Source organism: Rhamphochromis longiceps, linkage group LG16 (assembly GCF_057381845.1).
Source record: "Rhamphochromis longiceps isolate RC_006_pf linkage group LG16, R_longiceps_female_GT1.1, whole genome shotgun sequence".
NCBI classification, from domain to species: Eukaryota; Metazoa; Chordata; class Actinopteri; order Cichliformes; family Cichlidae; genus Rhamphochromis; species Rhamphochromis longiceps.
In genome coordinates, this window is record NC_140572.1 from 27,647,938 (window position 1) to 27,674,143 (window position 26,206).

Below are 26,206 nucleotides of genomic sequence, written 5' to 3' on the forward strand. Positions count from 1 at the left end.
ATATGTCTTGTTAATCTTAAGTAGTTTTTTTTAAATTAGATGAACTAAAGATTTTTGCTTTAAACTAACATAATTCAATTTCGTGGAACCTGTTGACAAAATAATTTTAATTAAAGTCAACGTTTCATTTTTTTGAGTGTAGTAAATATAAATATGTGTCTTTTAATGTTATTAATGGGTGTAATTTAAAAAGAAAAAAGAAAAAAATAATATAGCTCTCAATATAGTCAATGTAAACAAAAATGTGTTCAATTTGATTTGAATTAATGTTCAGCAACAGAATCCATAGTATTATGAACCATCAATGCTATTGCAGGGTAGGTTCAGCAAAATTAAGTGGATAAGTCCTTTTTTTTTCAGTCACATTGAGTCACTGGAGATAGGGGGGGGGGGGGGAAAAAGAGCGACATATGGCTCTGGAACAGCAAATATGAGACCCCAGAGTTACTGTACTGTTTTTATCTTAGTTTGTCCGACTGAAATTATAGAGAAAGTCTTTTTTTTAATGTCCTGTGCATTAAGCTGTATATTGCAGTAGCATCAACGGTTCATTATTGCTAAGGATGTGCTTACAAAACCAACAAAAGAAGTTAGTAATGAGACAGAAAACATGCTCCTCTTTGAGAAATGATTAGTTGCTTCACTCGAGTGCCATTTTATTATTCACTGCCATCAGTACAAGGCTCTGTCTGGGACATCCTGTGGAATATCATATTTGTTTTCAGGTTAAGATTTCCATAGGGGTTAATTTTAGGAGGGACAAAGTATTAAAACTAATCTCAGCATTTTTTGCCTGTGTGAGTGAACGCTGTAGAGCCGGGGTGGGAAATATTCCCAAAGGGGCACATGAGAAACTGGGACTTTTGTCGAGGGCTGCGCCAAGAAGTTGAACTCAGTTCGGCTCAATTTTAAATTTATTTCTTTTTAAACTGTATAAACTGCAACTGCCAAGAGTAGATGTTACAATTAAGCCCTAATTGTGGCCTCTTGGGAAAATTAATTGCCCTCCCCTACTGCTCATTCCTGAGCATCTTTTTACAATGATCTCACTGTAAAAGGGGAGATTCCTCATTGTGAAGGTCTACAACTAAAATTGTAGACCTTCAGAAATTGGCTCTCAGAAATAATGCAGATGCACTGGAACACGCATACACACACACACACACACACACACACACCTCAAAGCCATAAAAATAGATTGTGAGTGACTCAGCCGTTATGTAAAGTCCATCTCTGATAGGGCCGCCTGGGGCTGTTTATGTCAGTTTAGCTTGACGGCACTAGAGCTGAGGTGACACATGTCTGCTGTGTCCGAGCTTCAACACACATTCACAGAGCCACACACACGCGCACGCACACTTTTCCCAGAACATACGTGTGATCCTCTCAGTCTTCTTTCCTCTCTGCATTCCCCAGCGTGTGTCCCCCAATGGACAAGGATGTGATATAGTCAGCGTAATGGACTCCCCGCAGCCCAAACAGACTACGTTATTAGCATTTTAGCGCAGACTGGGACGGAAACACCATGTTAGACATGATTCATATCCACCATTCCTCTGGTCAGTTAGGCAGCTCAATCAGGACTGGTAAACATTAGCAACTGTGGACTTAAATCAAGAGTATGACTGTAGATTAACTTGATTTTGTTTTTTATTGAACATCAAATCAGATTCCGCCACAGAAAATATGTTATACTGGGAATTTGATTATATATTTATCAACTGTACTGGTCCCCTATGAGAAAACCTGGGCGGTCTTAATTATAGTGAGACATTTTAATCAGCTTCCATCTATGTTTCCTTCCTTATTATCCTGGGTGTGAATATAGACCTTTACACTGGTGCAGAGATTTTTGTATCCTCAGCAAAGTGTGCAATGAGTGTTTGGGGAGGTCACATTTAAAGATCCGAATTTATCTGAAAGTTCTGCTGACCAGCCATAAACACATAATCATAAACACAATTGTTGAGAGTAGTAATGGCCTCTTGTCACCATCCCCATTCCTTATCCTCACGCCACCACACTTTTTGCTTACTGTATCTTTGCTTTAATGATTCCCATCCACTCTTAGACATTAGGAAAAACGGGTTTGCATGTAATGATGGTTGGACCCCAAATGCAGATTCGCAAGAAGACAGGGATCAAATGAGAACCTTTATTAAAGCCATTTGAGTAGTCTGAAAGGCTACAAAATAACAAAGTCAGGTAACAGTAGGACATGCCAAAGAACCAAAACAATTTGAGGGTGGCAGAATGGAAACAACTTGGGAACTACACACAGCTGAACTACATCTGATAACAACACTCTGGGAGGTAAATTTGGCAAAAAGATACATGACTATCAAAATAACACAGGAAGTAACGAAACAGAGAGTATCTCACTATATACGGGGAACAAGGAATGTAACGTGAACTGATAGGAGGAATACCACAAACACAACTGTAACTGCAATAAACAAGTACAAAGCTGAAAATGCAAAAAGTAAGAATCAGACTGAATGTAAGTAATGATAAACAGAGCTTAAGACTTTAAAAAAAAAAACCCAATGAGCCAGGACCATGCCTGGATTATTTGTGATAACATTTGACCCTACTTCAGGCACATTTCCTTTTACATATCTGTACATTTTCAACATTTAAAATGTCTTTTAAAAAGGGTTAGACATACAGGAAAGCAAATAAGCACTGTGATATCTTCTAAATGACCTAAAAAATACCAAACAGTTATTCAGATCCCATTTCATAATGCTAGACCGGACTGCTTGACCGAGCTGAAGTGGGGTTTTGGGGTTTAACAGAGGGGTAGCTGACGCCCTTGAAGCCAAGAAAGCAGTACACATAAGCATCCTTGAAGGTTTTCCGTGTTCACATAATCCTGGAGTGTGAGACAGGAAGAGAAAAAAGCCGAGAGAGAGCGAGAGATGAAAGAGTCTCCTCGTATCCCGTCTCAGTGACAACAGATCTCAGACAGACAGAAAGAGAGGCACACACTGACTCACAGACTGTTAAATTGAATGTGTTAAATACTGTGTGTGTGTGTGTGTGTCTGTCTCGCTGTGTGTGTGTGTGTGAGTGTTCGGTGTACAGAGTTAATGACAGTCTTAATTGGTGCAGGCAAATATCCCTCCCACTGTTCCTCATTCTACATCTACTAATAGAAAGACATTCACTCCCTTAAGACAGTTAGCAATAATGGTGGTGGGATGTATTTGATAAACATGAATGTGCGCACACACACATATACACAGATTTTTGTCTCTTGCATTCTGATGAACTCATTGTGCACATCTTGCATGCATTATTAACATCTTTACACTTGAGCCTCCACAGCCAAAACACGCAGTATAGACTCTTACATATTTTGAAAGACTGCCCTCGGTTCCACCTTTTAGGCAGGTACCATAAATGGAGGGATTGCTTGGCCCAAGTTTAATTTGGGAAGTTGTTGAAAGCTTGTGAGATAGGATGGCTTTAGAGTTATGCTTATCTTTCCTGGAAACTGAAAAGAGTTATAGTTCAAGTTATTATACGGTCAGGTTATCATGTGAGAGGAATTTACTCTAATGCTGATCAGCTGTCTGAAGCTTGTTGAAGTTCAGCATGTTGTTTGAAACATGCTAAAAATGAACGATTGAACAGACAATGATTTGACCTGTGTTCCTGATTATTTAGCCATCCAGCTATGGTCATGTTGGTGATCCAGTAATGAAAACGCAAAAGATTTTAGGACACAGTCAACTTTTGAGTTATTAGTAAAGACATTGAAATGCATGTAAAACAGAGTGAGTGTCAATATACAAAAAAATGTTCTACATCTAATGTGAAGCCAGGTAGTTGGTATATGCTGTCTGTAGTTCCACTGCAAACAAGTGCAAAAATCTCAGGTTTCACTTTCATGTTTACAAGCTGGCCTTTGGCTTTTCTCCCCATAGAAAACCTGTAGTGGCTACAGTTGAAGTGACACAGCTATTACCAATTCTGCCCACATAGTCTACTGCCTTTTCCCACCCATAGCTCACAGGACACATTTGGCCATCCGTGGAGGGGTTCTCCTTCTGAATGGCCTCTCCTGGGGTTTCTTCTCATTTTCCTTGTTAGTTACAATAAAAATGTTTCTTTCAGTAAGTTTTTTTCGTGTCTTCATAGGGAGCTGAGGCTGGGTTGGAAGCCCACGCTGCTGTGCCCTTTGAGACACGCTGGGCTCTACAAACAACCGCAAACAAGTGGGGTAAAGCACTAAAATCTAAACATTAAATGTTAAAGTACTGAACTCAAAGACAGGGATAGTTTAACACTTTAGAAAGTACACTTATGTGCTTCCTTGTCAAGAGATTTACAACTCTCATATTTTTCTAAGCAACATCATTTGAAGCTGGGCATAAAAGTCAATATATATTTTTACACTGTACACACTTTTTGCATATATTGAAAAAACAAATCGGTGTTAATTAGAGAAAACCTATAGATCTGAGTGCTCCAGCTCAGTTTCTAATCCTTATGCATCCTTATCACAACCTTCTATTAAAAGTTACTTTCTGCTGCTTTCTTATTCACAAAGGGCTGCCACAGCAGGTAGCATGTTTGATTTGGCAGATTTTTACATAAACCCCAAAGGGATTTGTGTCTTTTGTCTTGCTCGAATCAAACCCAGGATCCTTCACTTGTTAGGGAAACCGCTACACTACAGTCACACCTATTAACTGTGGAAAAACAGTATGCAAAACATTGCCCCTAAAAACACACTCAGGTTTAGTATTAAATTAAGTGCACTTTCCAGTTTTACCAGAAATTTGATGTGACTGGTTCCTTCTCTCCTTTCACAAAACATGACACCAAGAACACACCAATAGAAATATGCTGTGAACTGGTCAGTAGAAGACAGATGCATATTTTCTGCTATTTAAACAAACTCAAGAATAAGTATACATAGACCTGTGCTTTAGTTTGCAAGACAAGCAGTTCCCCTTGGATTTGTCTGTCTTTTTTTTCTTTTTTCTGCATATACATGTACACGTGTCATTACAGGCTTTACACCCTGCAGCTCTGGATAAGTCTACGCTTTGAATCTAACCTGGATTGTCTGCCTCTCGCATGGCAAAGACTTCTGAGGAAAAGCTGCAAAAGAGGCAGCTCAAAGCCAGAGAAAAAGCTAACATCAATTCACACAAGCTGTTGCACTCCGGAGCCCAAATTGCCCATGACACACCCAGAAAATTCCCTTTCTTCACAATATGACACTTCACCTCCCATCTCTCGTGGGTAGCAGTTGATCAGGAACAAATACAAGCAGGGGAGTAGAGTGTTAAGGAAGAGCGCATCGAATCAGTATATAAAAACAGTTAGGGCCATTTTCTGCTAAAAATATCCAATACCATCTTCTTACCCAGAATAAGTCTATGAAAAAAATGAAATAAAAACTGCATTTTAACTAGCACACACACATGCACCACACACACACACACACACACACACACACACACACACACATAGACAGATCCCGCAGAGCTGTTGTCAGCCTGGATTTACAAAATAAGACAAGTTGGGCTTTGCAGGCAGCCAGTGGTTGTCATCAAGACTAGGTGACTGTTAGTTGGAGCTATTTTGATGCTGTTCACATGTTATTTGCTTCACACACCCTCCTGTCACGTATTGTTCCCAACATGTCTCGCGTGCGTTCAAACGTATGTGGGAATTTTTGTGCGCGTGTGCGACTGTGTATTCATGTGTCTGCCTGATTTCCCATCATCCCAAATAATCATCCCACAGTCATGCGTGAGATGCGATTTCCGTTAAACAATAGCAGGCCGGCTCGCCTTACTGACCCACAACCTCTCAGGCTGCGGGTGAACAAACACTCGTATGTGTGCACAACTCATCCTCTCAGCTTGAATTCACAGCAGCACATGCACTTTTGACTACACACACAGCCTCCGAAGCTCAGCCTCCATCAGGGTAGTGGTGATGACACAGTTTCTTTATGTTGATGCTCATTTAACTGCCTTCCTGAGCTGACTTTAATAACCGAGGCCAACTGCATGTCACTGCAGCAGTAGCCTTAACCACTGCATACTGGGCAAGAAGCGAACAAATACTAATGATTTTCCTGCCAAGAGGGGAAAAAAGGGAAGTTATTGTGAATGCCCCAGACCTGTCTTTAACACAAATGGTTGTAATTTTATTGAAATGAGGGACAGACTGGTTGGCCTACTTTGAGTGCCAGTGATGATTCAGCTCACACTGTTAGCCTGTTCGTCACTGTAGTAGGTAATCTGTTCAGATGTGTAGATTATAGATGAAAATGGGCAGTCATTTATGTTTTTAAAGAAACTTTAATTTCACCTTTTGGGACAACCACTCAATCCTGGGTGGTATTTGTCAGTCAGGTGTCAATCAAATACTACACTTTTTCTAACAAATTGAAGATATTGCTGAAAATGGAGCTGCCAGGCAGGAGGAAAACAGGAAGACCACAAAGAAGATCCGTGGATAGTGAAGGAGGACATCCTGAGGGTTAGTGGGGGCAGAGGAGGATTTTCAGTTCAATTCAGTTCAATAAATTTTAATTATATAGCGCCAAATCACAAGAACGGTCGCATCAGGGTACATAATACTGTAAGGTAAAGACTCTAATATATACAATATTTCCCACCCCCCACCCCCAACAAACAGACAATCCCCTATGAGCAAGCACTTTGGTGACAATGCCAAGGAAAAACTCCCTTTTAACAGGAAGAAACCGTCGGCAGAACCAGGCTCAGGGAGGGGCAGCCATCTGCCACGACAGGGTGGGGATGAGGATGCTAGGGATCGGGTGAGATGGAAGCAGATGATCCAATGTGGAGACTTTGAAAAGGAGAGGCCAGAAAAAGAAAAAGAACACATGAGGTTTTCAATATCGCTGCATTTTACTGTTGTGGTCACACTGGAGCCAGGCTTGAGGAAAAAAAATCAGACAAATAAAGAATGATTAAAGGTTAAGAATAAATAAAAACAAGAGTAAATAAAAACATTTTGCAAGAAATTAACCTCCAGTTTTCACCTAACTATTTGGGATATTATAAGAATGTTTGAAAAAACCCATAAGGGAATTGTGGGGTTAATTTACACCATAATAGAATGAAGTTGCCATTGTTGAACCATGTATGAAACACTTATTTAGAAGAATGAAGGTGCAGAAAAGTCTAAATGTAATACCCCTCTGAGGTCACGGGGTCTCGGGAGGATACATTTATTTTTTAAACTTTAATCTTTTGTCTCAGACAAAAAAAAAGTCTCAAGGAATCATTTATTTAAGCTTTAATAATTCATTATGTCATCATGCTTTGTGTCGTTGTCCTCTATATTTGATAGCTGCTTAAATAAGTTGGTGCTTGTGACCTCTAAGTATCACACAAACTCAGAATCACTGTACTCCATAGTGGCAGATGACACAAAATGTCGGTGAAACTCATCCGATAATGTCTGAAAATATCTTCTTGACATTTGATTCTCTGAGCCCAGTGAAATGGCCAAAGATGTTCAGTATCTGCTGTAAGCAGGGGGTATTGGTCCTGATTAGAAGTCATGGGGTGTCACACAAAAGTGCCAGTAGCTTATCTCTAGAAGTGGAAAAATAATTTCTCTGAAGCTGTAATCCTCACTATCATGATAGGTGCTATAAATATTTATGAGAAATTATGATGACTAATTTATTAAATCATAAATTCATACAGCCTGTTAGTGTGCAGCCAACTTCAGTTATATCATAGTTTGTCACCTATCTAAAATAAATAAAATACCATATTTTGATTCTTTTTTAGTTAGTGCAATCAGGATTTTCACAGCTGAATTCCTACATTTCACCATCACAGCAGCCGCCAATAAAAGTAGGCTGGTGTGGAATCAAGCGATCCCTTGGGAAGAAAAACTGACAGGCAGACCAGAATTCACTGTTAGTTCAGACTAACCCTGCTCTAGAAACTTGTTCTTTTAAGTGTAACTTGGGAAATTATGGATAAGACTACTATGTGTCATCCCTCAGTTGATTTTTGTCGCGTGTGACCTGGCTGGCAGCAGTTAATCAGGGAGTCAGTGAGCTGAAGGGTGCAATATGCTGGATCTACAGATAAGGATCATACGGCACATCAAGCAGCCAAGGAGCAGCGAGGAGAACGTGTCCCCTCCATCATACACTTATTTCAGCTTTACAGCCATGTGACAGATGACTTTAAGGGATCATGATTTCAAATAGCGGCTCTACGGGGAAAAATCTTTTGAAAAGTCAAGATTTTAAAAATAGATATGTCAGGGAATTGTTAGTCGTCTAATTTAGTAATCTAAAAATGGAACATGAGTTGTTAGAAGATGTGTTAAGGAAGGAAGCGATGTTGGACAACTTCATATTGGAACGCGTCCCACAGACGTAACTGCGTTGTGGTGGTTTGCTCTGCCTCTGCACTGACGGCTCTTTCGGATACCAGCGTTACACATCCTCGCAGAGATGTTGTCTGCTTTTTGGTGTCATCTTCTGCCAGCTATAAAGCTTTACCTGCTTGGTTTAAAGGTGCTTTTGCTTCAACTGCTAAACGGACCTTTGAGGCTGCCAGGTCGGTTTAACTTTAGCTTACGTTAGTTTGACAAGTTGTAATTCAGTTGTAAGTGACAGCACGGGCAACCAAGTTGTAACCAATGAACGTGGGTGCATTATAGTCAGCACGGGTTATCATTGTTCATTAGTACATGTAGCGGTCATTTACTATGTTGCACTTGCACATGTTAACACGATGCTAGCTATGTTAGCTAGTTTGTGTTAAGCTCAAAACATTAGCGAAAAAAATGATCATCTGTCGTCTTGTTTTTGCCGAATTCAGCCGAATAATTAACGATTGCGTAGAACATCAACGTGTCCTTTCCAAAGTTTCTGCGATTGCCACCAAGCTTTGTGAGGTTAAATGTGCACTTTTCATAATGCTGTCTGGGCTAGTTCGCTCGTCGCCCAGAGACAGCGCAACTTAATTTTGTTGCAGACACCTGGTTAACTACACCAAAACTATAACCATGTTTTTATTTTAGGATTATTATTATTATTATTATTATTATTATTATTATTATTATTATCTTACTGAAATAAAAACTAAAAAGAGACGTCAGAAATAATCCAAACTGAAATTATATTGCTAACTTAGAAAAATAACTAGAATAATTAAAAAAAAAAATACATTGTTTTTTAAAAAAGAATTTATTTATCTAATTTATTTTTGTTCTTTTTCAATGTGGTTAACATAAGCTCGGGAGGCACTGGTGCAATGATTTATTCAGACTGAGCTTTCTGAATGAGTTCTGAAAACTTATTGCTCTGGATAAATACTGCTCACTGCACAATAAATAAAAACTAACACTGAAACCATTAAAATTTACTTAAAACTGAACATTTTTAAAAACTCAAACTAAACTGCAAAGTGCCAGAATTGTGATACAAACCTGATGTTTTAGTGATACAGCATATGCAGACCCTTCTTTGCAGTCAGTTTCACCTAGCAAGAAACAGCAACCTCCAGAAACCACTGCCGACCAATCCAGAAATACATATTTTTCCCCAGCATCTAGTGGTTGTATCACATCCAATGTGGCAGACTCTTCCAGTCTTCTTGAAAATTGACAGGAAAGGGTATAGGAAGAACTCATGTGTTCTCTGGAATATGAACTGTAACTACATAATATATCATATGTTACTAGGGGAGTATAAGGTGAACAATATCTGCTGTCAGTTGTTTTCTGATATTTAACTCTGTTAATTTGAGTGTTATATCAGTGTTTCGTGTTTCTGATTAAAATAAATCAAAATCTGATGGCTTTCACACATTTCATAAAATGCTTTTTTTTTTTTTTAAATTTATTGAACTTTTCTTCTATTTTGCATTTAATTAAGGTCCCTTTCTGTTATTATTTTGTTGCTACTGAACCCATAAAGTAACTTTAGTAATGAAAGAAAGTAAAGAAAACTTGTTATTCAGTACAATGGAAATAAAAAGAAAAAAATTCTACAAAAAGCCCATGTGTTTTTTACTGAGTTGTCATCTATAGAAACATCAACCTGTCCTGATGAAGCTTCCTTATCAAGTGACTTTCTCTTTGATATCTTTGTCTCCTCTTCTGCTTCTGCCAGTGATGCCCAGACAAGATGGCAACGTTGCCATAGTGACAGGAGGAGGCAGGGGAATTGGTTATGAAGTAGCTCGCCACTTGGTCAGACTCGGGGCACATGTTATCATAGGTACTGTATGAAGCACGTCAACACTGATATGCAAACAGCACAAACACACATGATTTCCCTATAGGCTGGCTTGTTCACATACATAAACATTAACTGCACAAATAGCTATAAGAGATGTGGCCTAATACTGGAGAAAGTAAGACAAAAAAAATGATGTTTCAAAAGATTCACACTCCTTTAAAAATTCTGATCGCTTTCTCTGTTGGTCCTTGATTTTTTTCATTTTGAAAATTATTTTCTTCTTTACACTTTATGAACTTTGTCAGGCCCAAAACTTGGAATACTGTATGTCACATTACATATGCCTCAGCTTTCCAGAATCTCTATTACAATGCAGGAACAAATACCCAATGTATTAACCTCTGTTAATATCTGTTAAAACATGCACCAATATCAGTTCCTTTGATAAGTGCTTTTATTTTACATATCACACAATTACACAAAAAGTACATTGTGTGTAGGGTGTGTAGCTGTGTGCAACAACAAACTGGATAGGTCTGTCTGCAGGTGGAAAAGTGCTGGCACGATAACCCTGTCTAACCACATAAGATGGTGAGAATACTGTAGTCACCGCTAAACAGACTTTAATTAGTTTTTAAATTGCTGTGCAGCACAAATGTAGGGTGAACGTAAAAGTCTAGAGCAGTGAATCCAAATGGACTCACCATTTGTTAGATTGAGGTAAAGTATGCTAATGGATGGGATGATACACATACTAGGTCCAGCTGCTGCAAATGAGCTGTCAAAGTGTCGTCACCTTGCATTCCAATCAAAAGAAGAACCGATGACAGATATGACTACAAGAGCACTTTGAAAGTTTGGTTTGCCCTTTGGTGTACTTTGGGCAACAAAAAATAGTTTGAAAATGACTGGTGTAGAGGAGGAAATGTCAGTATTTTTTAGTTGAGTCTCTGTTAATCCTGGCAAATTCTGAACAAGGCACCGCAGTGATAGCAAAGGATTATATTGACTTTTAGCAAGTACCACATATTGATTTCAGCATAACATATTCTACTGTGGACCACAAACTGCATATACATACTGAGATTGCATACATGGCTGTTGCACATGAATCAATTAGAGGCAAATATGCATGTGTGTAAGTTGAAAATATTTAAGTTTCCATCTCCAAAAGTTGATTCTGTTCATCTGGAACAGAATCAACTTTTGGGGATTTACTTTCCTGGATGATTGAGAATGCATCAAGACGATTTAAGTTTCCACAAAAAATCTGTCTCGCATTGTGTTGCAAAAGCCTCCTGGCTAATAATCTCTCACAGACTGGATTTTCTTCATTCCACAGAAAATCAGAAAAGGAGAACTAGCCAATTGTCAGCTGTGTCATTTAACTTAATTTTTATAGTGAAAAGTAGGAGACTAAGAAAAATAAGCAAATTTACAGAAAGTCTGGGTACGTTCTGAGAATATCTTAGTATTTGAGCCCAGTTAGAAGTTTGTTGTTCTCAAATGAAACTTTGCTTAACCTTTGGTCTGAAAACAGAAGGACAGACATTATGGTCAGTGTTCTGTCTTCACCATTATCCCAAAGCACCAGTGAAGCTGAATGATGAGGTGTCCATGATAACATAAAATCTATTATAGACTGATCAAACCACAGCTGTATAATACCCAAGGCATCCTCTGTTTGTCTACCTAAAAGCGTACTGTTGTCAGAAACCCTCTTGACACCTCATTGATTCATGCTAAGGGTTGGAATAGCTTCAAAACAGTTTGTTTTCATCATTAGGAAATGTGTGTGATTCTTCACTGTGAGGAGATTTAAAGACTTTCAGAGCTTCACTGGGATTAAAGGGCTGTTATCAAATTGGGTGTTAAAATGCAAATTCAAGGATTATGACAGGCCTTTTTGCATAAACAAGGTCTGCTATTGTTCCATTATTCATTTAGCTATATTTATCGTGGGAAGGTAAATGCAGTAAAACCAAATGTTAAAAAATGAAATGCTTCACGTTACAGCTTCTTTAAATGTTCTATGTAAAAATGTATTTCATGCAAAAAATACAAAAGTGAATTTGAACGTGTAGGCAAGGCAAAATATGCAAAAGAATGTAATTCCAGAAGTAGTTTGTTTAACTGAATATAGTTTAACATAACAAATGATGTGCGTTGTTCTAATTTTAGCTACCATCAAAGGTTTGGGGGAAAATACAGATAAAGGCTGTGAGATAATAGCAATTTAGAAGTCTGTGTATTTATGTGTACTCTATATAAGTAATCAATTCCAGGTTTTCTATCATGTGGCATGTCTCTTTTTTTCATTTCATGTGCCACATGTCCCATGCCACTCCTGCTCTACCTGCCTAGAACCACTTGCTAGAGCAGTGATTCCCAAATTTTTTCGCTAGGCCTCCCTTTGTTTTAGAAGAAAATCCCCCCCCCACCAGACACACATACACACACACAAACGCATCCTCCAACTACACACACATTTCAAACCTCAAACCTTTTGTAAACAATTAAACAAATACGAGAAAACTGCAATAAGTTACGGGCAACAATAGATCAGGCTATTAACTCTTTTATGCTACGTCCACACCTACACGAGTATTTTTGATTCCCCCAGCTTTTAGCAGGTTTTTCTATGCGTTTGGGCCTTTCGTCCACGCGTAAACGGCATGAATAACTGAAATCAGAGATTTTTAAAAACTCCTGTCAGGTTGGAGATTTTCGAAAACTCTGTTTTTGCGTTCACATGTAGACGAGGAATACAGAGTTCGTCACGCAACATTTCACATCGCGCGTGCTCCCGACGCAAGGAAAACAAATTCTGCAGGGGAGACCTACCTTGGCACTTGTGCAGGTGAAGCCAAAGGGAAGATATGCTTCACCATATTTTCTAGTCTTTGGCTTGGAAGGAAGCTGGTTTGGAAACAAATTTGGTGATGCTTCATCTTCTGCTTTGCGTTTGTGTGGGAGCCCCGTCAAAAACCTCTCCATTATCTTGGCAGTGTCCAAGCATTCTTTTTAAAAAAAAAATCATACCGTGACCCCCCCACAATGGCTCTGAAGACGTTTGCACTAGTTCAGAGTTTTTCTGACTATGGAGCACAAGAAAGGCAGCTAACTCAAGTGATGAAATAGTGTTCTGTCTGTACTTAACAGACCAATTTTAAATAGTACTTTTAGGCACTTTGTTAGTAGCAGCCATTCTCATTTCTTTAATTGAAATCATGAAAAAATGCCAAAGATAATTGTTTCACAAGCATAAAACAGTATTTTTGCAACAAGGCAATTCGCAAAAAATCTTTAGCCAAAAACTTGGCATATTTTGGCATGGACTTCACTGTGTTCTTAAATAAAATGTGTAAACTGCGCAAGTTGAGGACAGATGGAAAAAATGGCAGTCCTTAAAAGGTATTTAAAGCAGATAAACTGTTTCTTAAAATCATGTCTCAAGACCTGAAACAGGAACTGAGAGATTAGTTCTTTTTCTAACTTCGCTCGGTGTTTCACTATGGGAATCGCCTCGGCGTACGAGGGGGCGGAGCCCTGAGCACGGCTCGACAGGTCTGTCATAGACAGACGTGGTGTCATTGGAGCTTCCGTAGTTGGTCACGCCGAGGCGATTCCCATAGTGAAACACCTCACTCTGTTATCAAGTAACCCAACGTTCAGTTCATCTACTCTTTGCTGAAGCCTCATCAGAAATGGTCTCGTGGAAGGATGGCTGTCAAGAAGCAGGGAAACAGGGAGAAAAGGCTGACGTATACTAAATTACACAAAAACTACAGGACCAAAAAAACAATAAGTGAGTTTTATGGAGTATTAAATCTATATTTTACATTTTCTGATTTAAATTGTCATCAGTACATATGAAGGAGGTCAGGAGGGATGTCCAACTGTCAATGTCTACAGTTATCGGTAAAACACAGTGGAGATGCTGTTATGGTTTAAGGCTGCATTTCAGCCGTGGTGTTCGAGATCTTTTTAAAATCTATCTAATTATAAATATAGGAAAGACTTCGATCAACCATGCAGTACCATCTGGAAATAGTCAGATTAGCAGCTGCTTTATTTTTCATCATAATTATGATTGCAAACAGACTATCAATGTGGGAAACAGATATCTGCATAAATACAATGGAACACTATAAGTCATGGTTTGGAATCCAGAGCCTGGACCTCAACATTATTGAAGCAGTGTGGGAATGTCTTGACAGAATGTTATGGGGTTCGATTTCAACTCACTCTTCAAAGACTGGTCATAAATCATGAAATTATTTAGTTGAATTGGTGCTTTTTTCTTTCTTTTTTACATTTAAAACCTATATTAGGTGCCGAAGTTAAGCACATTGGAGATGCCATGCACAGAACAGCAAAATCTTCTAGGGTGAGACTACATTTTCTATTTAAAAACTTTGAAGAAAACTCTGCTTTATTCATTCAGAGTGTATAGCGCAAAGTCAATGTCAGAGTATCCTTGGAGACGGTTTGAGCAGAACATAAATTAGATGTGAGCGCCATGTGTGTGGGATTACACTCACAAAATCAATCATACCAGAACTCGGATAAGTGTCTGTTGTAGTTCCAGACAATCGTATGTGTACCGAAGTTGATCCCACAGCTGATGACTCTGAGTGTATCTCCATTTCAAATATGCCAATTCTTTGAGGTAATTCATGAAGTGAGAGTATTTATGGTAAAGTGGATCCCTCTCTAGTTATGTAGTGGATGCATATTTCAGGTGGAGTGGTAGCATAGTATCTGTGTGAAGACAGTTAATGGCTTAAGCCTTTGAACTGTCAAACACCGGAGTTGGGTATTAAAAGCATGCACTTGTGCTTAAAATACATTTCACTAGGTATTGGATTAAAATGATGCGGTCCAGAGCATTTTTTAAGATAAGATAATGAAATTTAAATTAATCTTTGCCATGGAAGACTTTGCTTCTTGGAAAGGTTTTTATAATTTCTTTATAGTTGGAGGAGGTGGTTGAAACGGATGACTTATAGCGAAATACAGTGGGGCAAAAAAGTATTTAGTCAGCCACCGATTGTGCAAGTTCCCCCACTTAAAATGATGACAGAGGTCAGTAATTTGCACCAGAGGTACACTTCAACTGTGAGAGACAGAATGTGAAAAAAAAAAATCCATGAATTCACATGGTAGGATTTGTAAAGAATTTATTCGTAAATTAGGGTGGAAAATAAGTATTTGGTCACCTCAAACAAGGAAAATCTCTGGCTCTCACAGACCTGTAACGTCTTCTGTAAGAAGCTTTTCTGTCCCCCACTCGTTACCTGTATGAATGGCACCTGTTTGAACTCATCATCTGTATAAAAGACACCTGTCCACAGCCTCAAACAGTCAGACTCCAAACTCCGCCATGGCCAAGACCAAAGAGCTTTCGAAGGACACCAGGAAAAGTATTGTAGACCTGCACCAGACTGGGAAGAGTGAATCTACAATAGGCAAGCAGCTTGGTGTGAAAAAATCAACTGTGGGAGCAATCATCAGAAAATGGAAGACATACAAGACCACTGATAATCTCCCTCGATCTGGGGCTCCACGCAAGATCTCATCCCGTGGGGTCAAAATGATCATGAGAACGGTGAGCAAAGATCCCAGAACCACACGGGGGGACCTGGTGAATGACCTGCAGAGAGCTGGGACCAAAGTAACAAAGGTCACCATCAGTAACACACTACAACGGCAGGGAATCAAATCCCGCAGTGCCAGACGTGTTCCGCTGCTGAAGCCAGTGCATGTCCAGGCCCGTCTGAAGTTTGCCAGAGAGCACATGGATGATACAGCAGAGGATTGGGAGAATGTCATGTGGTCAGATGAAACCAAAGTAGAACTTTTTGGTATAAACTCAACTCGTCGTGTTCGGAGGAAGAAGAATTATGAGTTGCATCCCAAGAACACCATACCTACTGTGAAGCATGGGGGTGGAAACATCATGCTATGGGGCTGTTTTTCTGCCAAGGGGACAGGACGACTGATCCGTGTTAAGGACAGAATGAATGGGGCCATGTATCGTGAGATTTTGAGCCAAAACCTCCTTCCATCAGTGAGAACTTTGAAGATGAAACGAGGCTGGGTCTTCCAACATGACAATAATCCAAAACACACCGCCCGGGCAACAAAGGAGTGGCTCCGTAAGAAGCATTTGAAAGTCCTGGAGTGGCCTAGCCAGTCTCCAGACCTCAACCCCATAGAAAATCTGTGGCGGGAGTTGAAAGTCCGTGTTGCTCGGCGACAGCCCCAAAACATCACTGCTCTCGAGAAGATCTGCATGGAGGAATGGGCCAAAATACCAGCTACTGTGTGTGCAAACCTGGTAAAGACCTATAGTAAACGTTTGACCTCTGTTATTGCCAACAAAGGTTATGTTACAAAGTATTGAGTTGTATTTTTGTTATTGACCAAATACTTATTTTCCACCCTGATTCACGAATAAATTCTTTACAAATCCTACCATGTGGATTCATGGATTTTTTTTTTCACATTCTGTTTCTCACAGTTGAAGTGTACCTCTGGTGCAAATTACTGACCTCTGTCATCATTTTAGGTGGGGGAACTTGCACAATCGGTGGCTGACTAAATACTTTTTTGCCCCACTGTATATCGAATAGAATAACTGATTAAAGCAGACTGAAGGTTTTGATACCACTGTGCCGGCAACAAAGACAAAATCTGGCTCATACGTAGCACATGATGCACAAATCAATTTGCAGGTTAAACAAATAAAATATTTTACTCTGTCTCCCCAAGTACGCTCATTCCCAACTACTAATTTGTCTGAACTGCAGCTCAGAATAACAGTTTCGTATACCAGGATTGGATGCAGCCTCTGTACTGTGAGCCATTTTACCGTCTCTCATTTTATTGACACCTATCCTACCTTTAAGTGAGAAATCCTTTTGTGATTGGCTGTTACTCACTAACAGAAGGTTTGAATGGCAGGTGAATGGAGCCACTTGAATTGCCGCTTAAATCCAGAGCTGTCTGCCTGAGGTGACATATTAAGGTTAATCCTTCTCTGTATCATCATACAGATCCAAGAGCAGAAGAAAGGAAAACTTGGAAACTGAGCATTTAAAGCAGCATAAAGCCTGAGCTTGTCACAGTACTGGGTCGTGTGACCCAGTGTTTGAGTTTTTATGTTTCTTTTGTATTCATTCGTGTTCTAGTTTAACTCATCTAGTTAATTTCTAGGTTGCTGTTTAGTCCTTTGTTTCTTAGTTGTTTATGTCATCTCCCCTGTACTAAGCGTCCCTGGTTCGTGTGTCTACCTGTCATGCTTCATGTCTGTGTGGTTCTTGTTATCAGGTTTGCATCATGTCTAAGTCTCCATGTTTCCTGTTTTACTTTGAAAGAGTCCGGTGTTCCTTGCTTATTGTATTTAGTTTCACTTCCCCTGTCCTGTCATTAGGTTCATGTGTGTCAGCTGTTCTCCCTCATGTGTTTCCACTTCCCCTAATCATCCCTGTGGGTATTTAGTCTCTGTGTTTCAGTCAGTCTTTGTCGCGTCGTCTGTGTAACCTTCCTAGTTATGGCTTGTCATAGTCGTCACCGTTCTCATAGTCACAGTCATAGAATTAGTTTTCGAAGTTTCATAGCTTTATCACAGTTTCATAGTCTTGTATAGTGTTCAGTGTCATAGGTTTTCACAGTCAGTTTAGTTGTCTTGCCAGCACTCGTCTTAGCTTTTGTTTTGCCCTCTGTTCAGCCATAATAAAGGCTCACCTTTTGTTAAAGTCATGTTACGTCTCCTTGCCTGTGTCTGCTCTTGGGCACTGCTCTAACACACCGGCGCACCGTGCCGTGACAGAGCTTTGACTAACAAGTATTTTTAGTTTATGCTGTGATTAAGCGTCTGTACATCCATTCCCAATTCAAAAAAAGAGTATTGGTTAGAATTTCATCAAACTTGTTGCTATCCAGATTGTCCTCCACAGTGTCTCTGAGATTTACAAAATGGACCATAATTTTTATTAAGTTTGACCCAAATTGAGTGACTGAGCCCATAAACTCAGCAGAAAAGCTTGTGTCAGAAAGCTGTTTTTCTATAGAGTTCTATAGGATGACAAGTCTGTATAACCACAGGTGTTGCTCCTTGGAGGCCATTAAATAAATTACAGATTTAAAGCACTTCCACATTGGTTTCAGTTTTCAGACCCAGACTCTATGTCCATCTTTTATAATGTTTATGGGGAAAGCACAACAGGTCCCCATGCATGCATGAGATTGTCAGTAGTTGGCAGTTTACGGTTAACTATTATTCCAGGTCTTGCTCAGTTTATCCATTTGTTGAGTTGCAGCAAGAATATGTCTGTGAATTAATTAGGTTACTTTTTCAACTCTCATCCCAAAATATTTAGTAGGCAAACTATTTCCTTGGGGCACGTCTTTTAATCAGTAGCTATTTTAAAGAAGAGCTTTGTCCAGAAGCAGTTGTGAAGAGATGTGTATTCAATTATATGCAGCGTTCTTAGTGAGTGTTGGCAAATGGGCAGAGAAGCCTGCTAGAGGGGCACTAGTGCGTTTGGAAAAAAAAAATCTGTTTGTGTGAGATCAGGCTGTTCCTGTCCTGAATGTGAGTGTTTGTGGCACGTCACTCAGAGAAGCTGCATCCTTCAGCCCTGCCTGAACAGCGGTGCATCAGGGTAAATGATGCTGTGCCCTTGAAAAGGTCTATGTGATAATCCAAGATAAGTGTGTCTATGTGTGTGAGCAAAGCGGAAATGAGCGTGTGCAAATAGGCTATTTGTGTGTACAAGTTTGTGCGTGTCTAGTCATCCGGCTACATCTAACGATAGCAACAGTCATCTTTTTAACACCGTGGAAATTGAATTGAGCTAAATGACAGGACATTAAGTTCCTTAATTTACCCTACGTTCGGCATAGGGTGTGTGGTAGATTATTTTTATGAAAGAGCTGTTACAGCCCCTTGCTCCTGTTGCACTGTGAAAGGAAAATGACTTTAACTATGATAGGAGCATATCATGGACTTTTTCACTGTGAGAACTGGTGTATTAAAATGATATTGTTCATATGGGGATAATATATTTATTACAATGATCTTAGAAGGCAGCACATGATATGTAGCTCTCTGCATATTTTGTCTTGTGCTGCTGGAGCATGTAAATTAATCTGAACAGTGCATTCAATATGGAACCAAAATAGAGAGCTGTGGATCAGTGTGTTTAAAGGTCTTGTGTTTATGAGTTTATAACTCAGATCTGATGTTGTAGATGGTATTACACGCCATTTTCAGTTGTCACTGAGCACTGTATGAATCTCATTTTCCCCCACTAAGTATAATAAAACAGGTAGGATGCTTAACAAATTTATTAGACCAGCTGTCATAGAACAAGAAAACACAAATTTTTTCAAAGAAAGAAATATTCAGAACACAAAATGACGTGATTGTTTATCAGGCAAATAACAAACCCAGTTTTCATTTTTTGCTTAAATTTGAGGCAGACTGGAATTCTCTGACAAGTCAGAAATTAGTCAAGCATAGCATTCATATACTAAAACTAATTTTGGTGTTCAGGAATGCAAGTAAATTACTGTAATTTGGCATCTTAAGCAAAAATTAATAATATGCATCACTATATTTTCTGCTATTTTTTGTAAAACACTGAATTGGAAAATTCCTGAATAACAAGAATGAGGAGCTTGTGCATCCTGGTTGATAAATCATTGCAGAAACGTTGTAGAAACTTTGGGGCAGCTGTGGTATAAACATTATATTGGATTGTGGTCTAATAAATTCCTTAAGCACCATATTTTACCCATTTATTTTGCTTCTACCAAATAGCTTTTTAAAATATGCGGCACTCTGATATTTCTTCTGATATTTTTGGGATCAAAATACTTATTATTATAAAAGTGTGCTTCCCACTTTCCTGTCTGGCTATGCTGCCTGGATCCAGTGATGGTGCAAAAAAGTATCTTTTGACTGATTTCATATTCAGAATATTGCTGTTTGACTTTGCAAGCATTAAAAGATTTTAGCCAAAGAAAAATCACATTTTTTAAGGTAGTTTTTCTTTGGCTAAAATCTCTTTGGTGAAGTGTCCTCATATAGCTTGTTTGAAGTTAGATGGTACTTTCATAATAACTCATGCTTTTAATAATATTATACTTTCTTTACAGGCTTGCATTTAAAGTCTTTACTGAAAAAGTAGATGTATTGAATCAGAAGCCTTGTTAATTTTCCTAATTTCTGAAGGGCTAAATTTTTGCACTGAGTGTTCTTTCATTTGAAGAACCTTTCTTGGAAATGTGTTTTTATAAGATGAAAGACTGACAAAAAAAAGGAAACCTGTATTTTTTTATAAAAAGCCTCCAAGGTCTCGTCATATATTGTATTCATTTGTGTGTGTTTCCTTCTCTTTGAGGTGGGAGAGATGAGCAGGAGGGTCTTGCAGCTGTCAGAAGGATCTGTGAACACTACAAAGAGGCCAAAGGTAACATTGCAAACATTAAACGCATGCACACGCAGGCAGACACACGCATGCGTACGCACAAATGTTGTTGTTTTAGCAAGCCGCTGTTTGAAGATAAAGGAAAGAGCTGCTGTAGTCTGCCCCGTAGGCTTTTTTCCAGTCTTTACCAAACATACACACATGATTTCACAGTTGCAGGTAAACCTGAACACACACAACCGCACATACATACAGTGTCAGGAGTGTTGTAGATCCACTGTAATGAACATGAGGAGGAAAATGATGCAAAAGGATGTGAAGATAATGATAAAAAGTGCTAAATCATTAGCTGTACCAGCTTTTTTTTCTAAATAAAATAGGAAAAAAGAATCAGGAGGTGGAAGAAGATGGGAAACACAGAGGTGGTGATGAAAATGGGAAGAGACAAATAATAGTAGAGATATATCACTTCATCGACAACAGCTTACAGGGTTCTCTTTTTAAATCCCATGTTGAGAAATTGATTCGGCTGACCTTCACATCACCGTAAATTCCACTATAGTGCCGTGACTAAGAAGACTGTACGAAATAGCCTTGAGATTTTACCACCTCGTAAGGTGCGTCAGTTGCTGTTTTATTAAAGAGGTGTTCCAAGATTGGTACGCTTGCAAAATCAGGTTTTAGATAGTGTCTGTAATATTTGAGGCATACTAGAGCTACTTATGTTTTCCTTTATAAATGTACAGTTTTTTAATATTTTTTATTAAAAAAAATCTTCTTAAAAACTAAAACAATGTAGTCATTTTACTTGTTTTTGGATCCAGAACGTGTGTGGTAGTGCCACATTTGTCCAAAGCTATTAAAAACACTTTGGGTTAGCTACACCATTACACTGTGTAATGATACTGTATGTTCAAATGTTTCCAGTTTTTCCAATACCTGACCATTGACGATACGTTCATGCTTATTTACTGCACTTACTGTGAGTTTTAAGCTTTTGGGACCTTGAGCTAGCAGAAAAAAGCTGTACGCTGTTTGTCCTGTCAACAACAAACTTTATAGGATTTGTATAAAAAATACATTTACAGGTTTATCCTGTGTTTCTTCATTTGTTCTTGAGATGCTTCTAAGGTAAATCGTGAACACTTTGTAGAGGACATGGACATGTAGCACATGAAAACTAATATTAAAACCGTGCGCATGCATGAAACGATGCCACAACGAGACACCATAGAAAGTAAATGACATTCCACTAAATAACTGCTGGTGACGGGAAATGGGCCAGTAATTCCAGGCAAGCAATTGAAACAAGTCATAACAATGCGAATGAAGAATTTTGCTGTTTGACTTATGATCTGGCAGTAAATACATTAGAGGGTTACCTAGGCAACCAGACCCTGGATTGCCTGCAAACGGCCGGCCTTCAGTTGCAAAGCAATAAGCGTGTGTGCAGGCGAAAATGTCCTTTTTGTCAGATTCCAATGGGTAAAACACTTCTTTAGACATACTAAATTGTCATTCATGATGACCATGAAATATGGTACAGTATTTAGAGCTAATGCTTCCAGTTGGGAAGGGGGATCTGGTTTATCTTGCTTGGCCTTGCACTGAAGAGCAACAGAAGGCTGGTTGACTGGGTCCCTGCTTGTGTGTAAGTGGCTGTCAGGTACAGAGACAGCGGCCATGTAGCCGGTGTCATTGAAGTCGATTTCCCGGGACGGAGCCGTGGTGGAATTGATTACTTCTTTTGTAATTGGCAGGCACTGAAGCATAGGGGACAAGGGGGTGTCTGTAGCCAGATGCTTATGCACTGAATGAGAATGTGCTGATTGTGTATGCGTATGTGTGTGTGTGTTTGAGACTATTTGAATGAGACAGTAATGGATTCTCATTAGTATGTGAGGCAGGAGCTTTAAACATCTCTGTCCAAATGCCCTTTGGCATCCTTCCCAGCGTGTGTACATTTGTCTGTTATGAGAAATGGGAGACAGCTCATAATACATAGGCTGTGGAGGTGATTCTCTAACTGGGGACTTGGCTAGACAAGTCCAGGTCCCTTAGGGTGTTTCAAGGTGTCACGAGTGGCAAAGTGTTTTATTTCACAATCTCAATGTAGAGCACTGCGCAAAAGTCTTGAGCCACCCTTCATTACTTTATATTTTGCTTCCAAGGACACATTTAAAAAAACTGTTCTTCAGGCTTTTTGACATTGGCTGCTTTTTCACTCATTTTCCGTGCAGTCCCTGTACCTAATTCTCAGAGGATTTGTTTGTTTGTTTGTTAAGCCACTTAACACTTACTTTTTTACTAGACGCCTGTCACATAAACACATAGTTTCTTCAGTTGAATCTAACGAAAAATGGCAAAACATAGTTGGACAGGCTTAAATTTGTATTTTTGCTCAATGTGACCAACGGGATAATTCCTTAAGAGCTATTTGCTGAAAACTTGTCATGTCTTGGCATCATGTGTACTATGTCCTTAAAAAATATCAGGAAACTGGACAAATGGATGTAAAAAGAAGATGTGGCAGGCCTAAAACATTTTCTACAGCATGTGAACAATATTTCAAAGTCTTGTGCTTAAGAAAAAAGCAGTTGGCACTTCAGTTGATCCATCTACTGTTTGCTGAAGACTCATCAAAAATGGTCTTAGTGGGAGAATGGCTTTTAAGAAGCCATTTGTAAAGAAAAGAAACGGGAAGAAATGGCTGAGGCATAAATCCGAAATCTTTGGTTCAAATTGTCGTCAGTATGAACAGAGGAGGTCAGGAGACAGAGGTACAACAGTGAGGATGTGCAACATCTGTAAAACACAGTGGAGGGTCTGTTGTGGGGTGGGGCTGTGGTTATTTAGTCTGTGGTGTTGGGGATCCTCCATCCATCTATATAAATGGAACAATATCAGTCAAGGATTGCCTACAAGAGTTCAGGTTTTCAATAAATCTCAATAAATCACTGTATATTTTTCCAATTTTCTTATAAAAATATAAAGAAATGATGAGTGGCTCAAGATTTTTGCACATTATTGTAGAATTACTTTATGCCCTCAGATTTTATATATAGATATATAATGTAATTGGCCGTTTAAAAAGCAGTTTTTTATGGGGCTGTGGTGAGCAATCTTTTTCATGCCTTCTTTATAAAAGCAAAATTCCTGTTACACAAAAAGCACCCTAAATGTAGATAACACATTCTGGTTGTTAATCCATTTTTTAAAACACTGAAACAATTCTACTGAAGAAACAGGTTTCCATAAATGACAGTATATTATAGGTCAGTCCATCCATTTTCTACGACTTACTGGGTACAGATTCTGAGGGGAGCAGTCTGAGCAGATATGTCCAGATCTTTCTCTCCCTGGCCACTGCCTCCAGCTCTTCTGGGGGGACATTAAAATGTTCCAATTCTGGCTGAGAGACATAATCTCCCAGGCGTTTCATGGGTCTGCTCCAGATTCTCCTCTTGGTTAGATATGCCCAAAACACCTCGCCTAGGAGGCACCCAGAGGCATCCTGGCCGAATGCCCAAACCACCTCAACAGGCTTCTTTCAATGCAAAGAAGCAGTGGCCCTACTCTAAGTCCCTCTTGGATGACTGAGCTCCTCATCCTACCTCTAAAGGGAGAGCCCAGACCACTTCACAGGAAGCTTGTTTCTGCTGCTTGTATCTGCAGTCTAATTTATTTGGTTACTACGTGCCATTGGTGGGCAAAGGTGAGGGTGGGAATGTAGTAGATCAACCCGACTGATTACCAAATCATCTGTAAAAAGCAAACGTGAGTCTAAGGCCACCAAAAAAGTGCATCCTAGGAATTTTGGTTGCGTCTAGAAACTCTGCCATAAACAAGTTTGACTTGTTGCCGGCAATGCAGACCAGGCTCTGACTGTGAGCGATTGTAACAATGGGCATGATGCTTCATACTTCAGAGAAATCCACCAGAGGACACCCCGAGGGATATAGTTAAATACTTTTAAGTCTACAAAATACTTGTAGAGTTGCTTGGCAAATTCCCACACACCCTCAAGTATACTTAAGAGGTTAAAGAGCTGGCGAGTGTTCCACGACCAAGACGAAAAAAGCATTGTTCTTCAGTAAAGTTTATGTATTACTAACTGTCTGCTCTTTTGAAAGGTGTCACACAGCCTCAGGACCATGCATTTCACTATTCAGTGATGTTATTCGAGTGTTTGTAAGCTGAGGGATTTTTAACATTTGTTTTAATGTGTAAAGGTGTTTTTGGTCTATTGGGAATCATGTAGCAGTACATTTTGCACTCTAAAGAGGTAATGTCCCTTGGAAACCTCTAGCAAAATCCTATGAAACATGCTAATGATTTTGGACTGCACCTGGGCGCGAGACAATGAAGCTTAGAGGCTTTTACTTTAAATTATGAACATGCGCGCACACACACACACACTGGGAGATGCAGGGTATTTCTGTGTTTTGCCACAGGCAGCGCTGTCTGCCCACTAACTTTAGTCACGGTGCACTTGAAAGTAACACATTGTGCCTCAAACCAAAGGCCTAGATTAGCAGTGTGAAACAGGGGACCCTATGTGTGTTTGTCTGTCTGCTTAGCACACATTCAAATTTCTTCCAGCTTAGGTAACGCAGCTGCTGCCTTCTTACAAAAAACATTGTTGTTTTACCTAAGCTCTTTAACTCTAAACAGAATTTAAGTGCAATGGGATGTTCATACAAGGTTGACCTTGTTAGTGCGCGTTTGTACCTCAGGGATTGTTACGTGGTTATAAGCGTGATATTGTGAATAATTTTGAACAGCAATTAGTTTTGAGCATTTCTGTGATTTCTTTTTTGGTCCGTGTGAAACTGACTCACAGTAGCCACATATTCACATTTACAGCTGTCTTGAAAAGCAACGTCCCATTAGCGCTGCACGCTGGACTCGACCAGCCAGCCCCCTCTCTCCTACATCAGCCGAATAAAAACGTCTGTGGAGGAGCTAAGACTGGCAGGCTGCCCAGTCCTAATACTCTTGAATTTCACTTTGTTGTTTATCAGATTTAAAGTCAAACTATTTATATTCCCCCCCCCCCCCCCCCCCCCCCGGGTCCCGTAAGATGTATCCTTCGGGGAAGATGGTTCATTTATCTTTTTAGTCAGAAAATATTGTTGATGGGTAGAGCTGATTGGTTAGAAACTCAAGGGAATTTATGACTTGACTCTATACTGTGGTATATTAAGAACAAAATATTTTAAATAAATAATGAAACTAATGAGTGCAATGCAAAAATCAGGCTTTTCATGCCAAGGTATTTACTGTCACCTTTAAAGCACTGAGTAATGCAAGATCTCCGGCCTGTTGTCTAGCAGAAGAGAAATTTAATGTGTTTGGCACTGATGCATTTTAATATCAGATTTAGGTGTAATCCAGCTTAATCAAATCTACTGTAGTCAAAATCGGGACACAAGATGCATGTTAGAGCCAGGTGGAAAGGGAGGATTTGGGGTAAGAGAAACAGGCTGTCCTGACATAATTTTTTTCTTTTTCACTGTGTTGCTCTTTTAGAGTTGTTTGGCCAAGAAAC

The 26,206-nt window shown here is 39.4% G+C and overlaps 1 protein-coding gene across 1 annotated transcript in view; it reads left to right on the forward strand.

The window, feature by feature from the left end:
- Positions 1 to 8,399: 8,399 nt before the first annotated feature.
- LOC146651308 (polyprenol dehydrogenase) overlaps positions 8,400 to 26,206 on the forward strand; it is a 37,210-nt gene continuing 19,403 nt past the window's right edge. Inside the window, exons 1-3 of the mRNA XM_085384461.1 lie at positions 8,400 to 8,585; positions 10,145 to 10,252; positions 20,629 to 20,697. Of these exons, the coding sequence (XP_085240587.1) occupies positions 8,480 to 8,585; positions 10,145 to 10,252; positions 20,629 to 20,697 (283 nt within the window). The 5' untranslated portion in view covers positions 8,400 to 8,479. The remainder of the gene's footprint in view (positions 8,586 to 10,144; positions 10,253 to 20,628; positions 20,698 to 26,206) is intronic.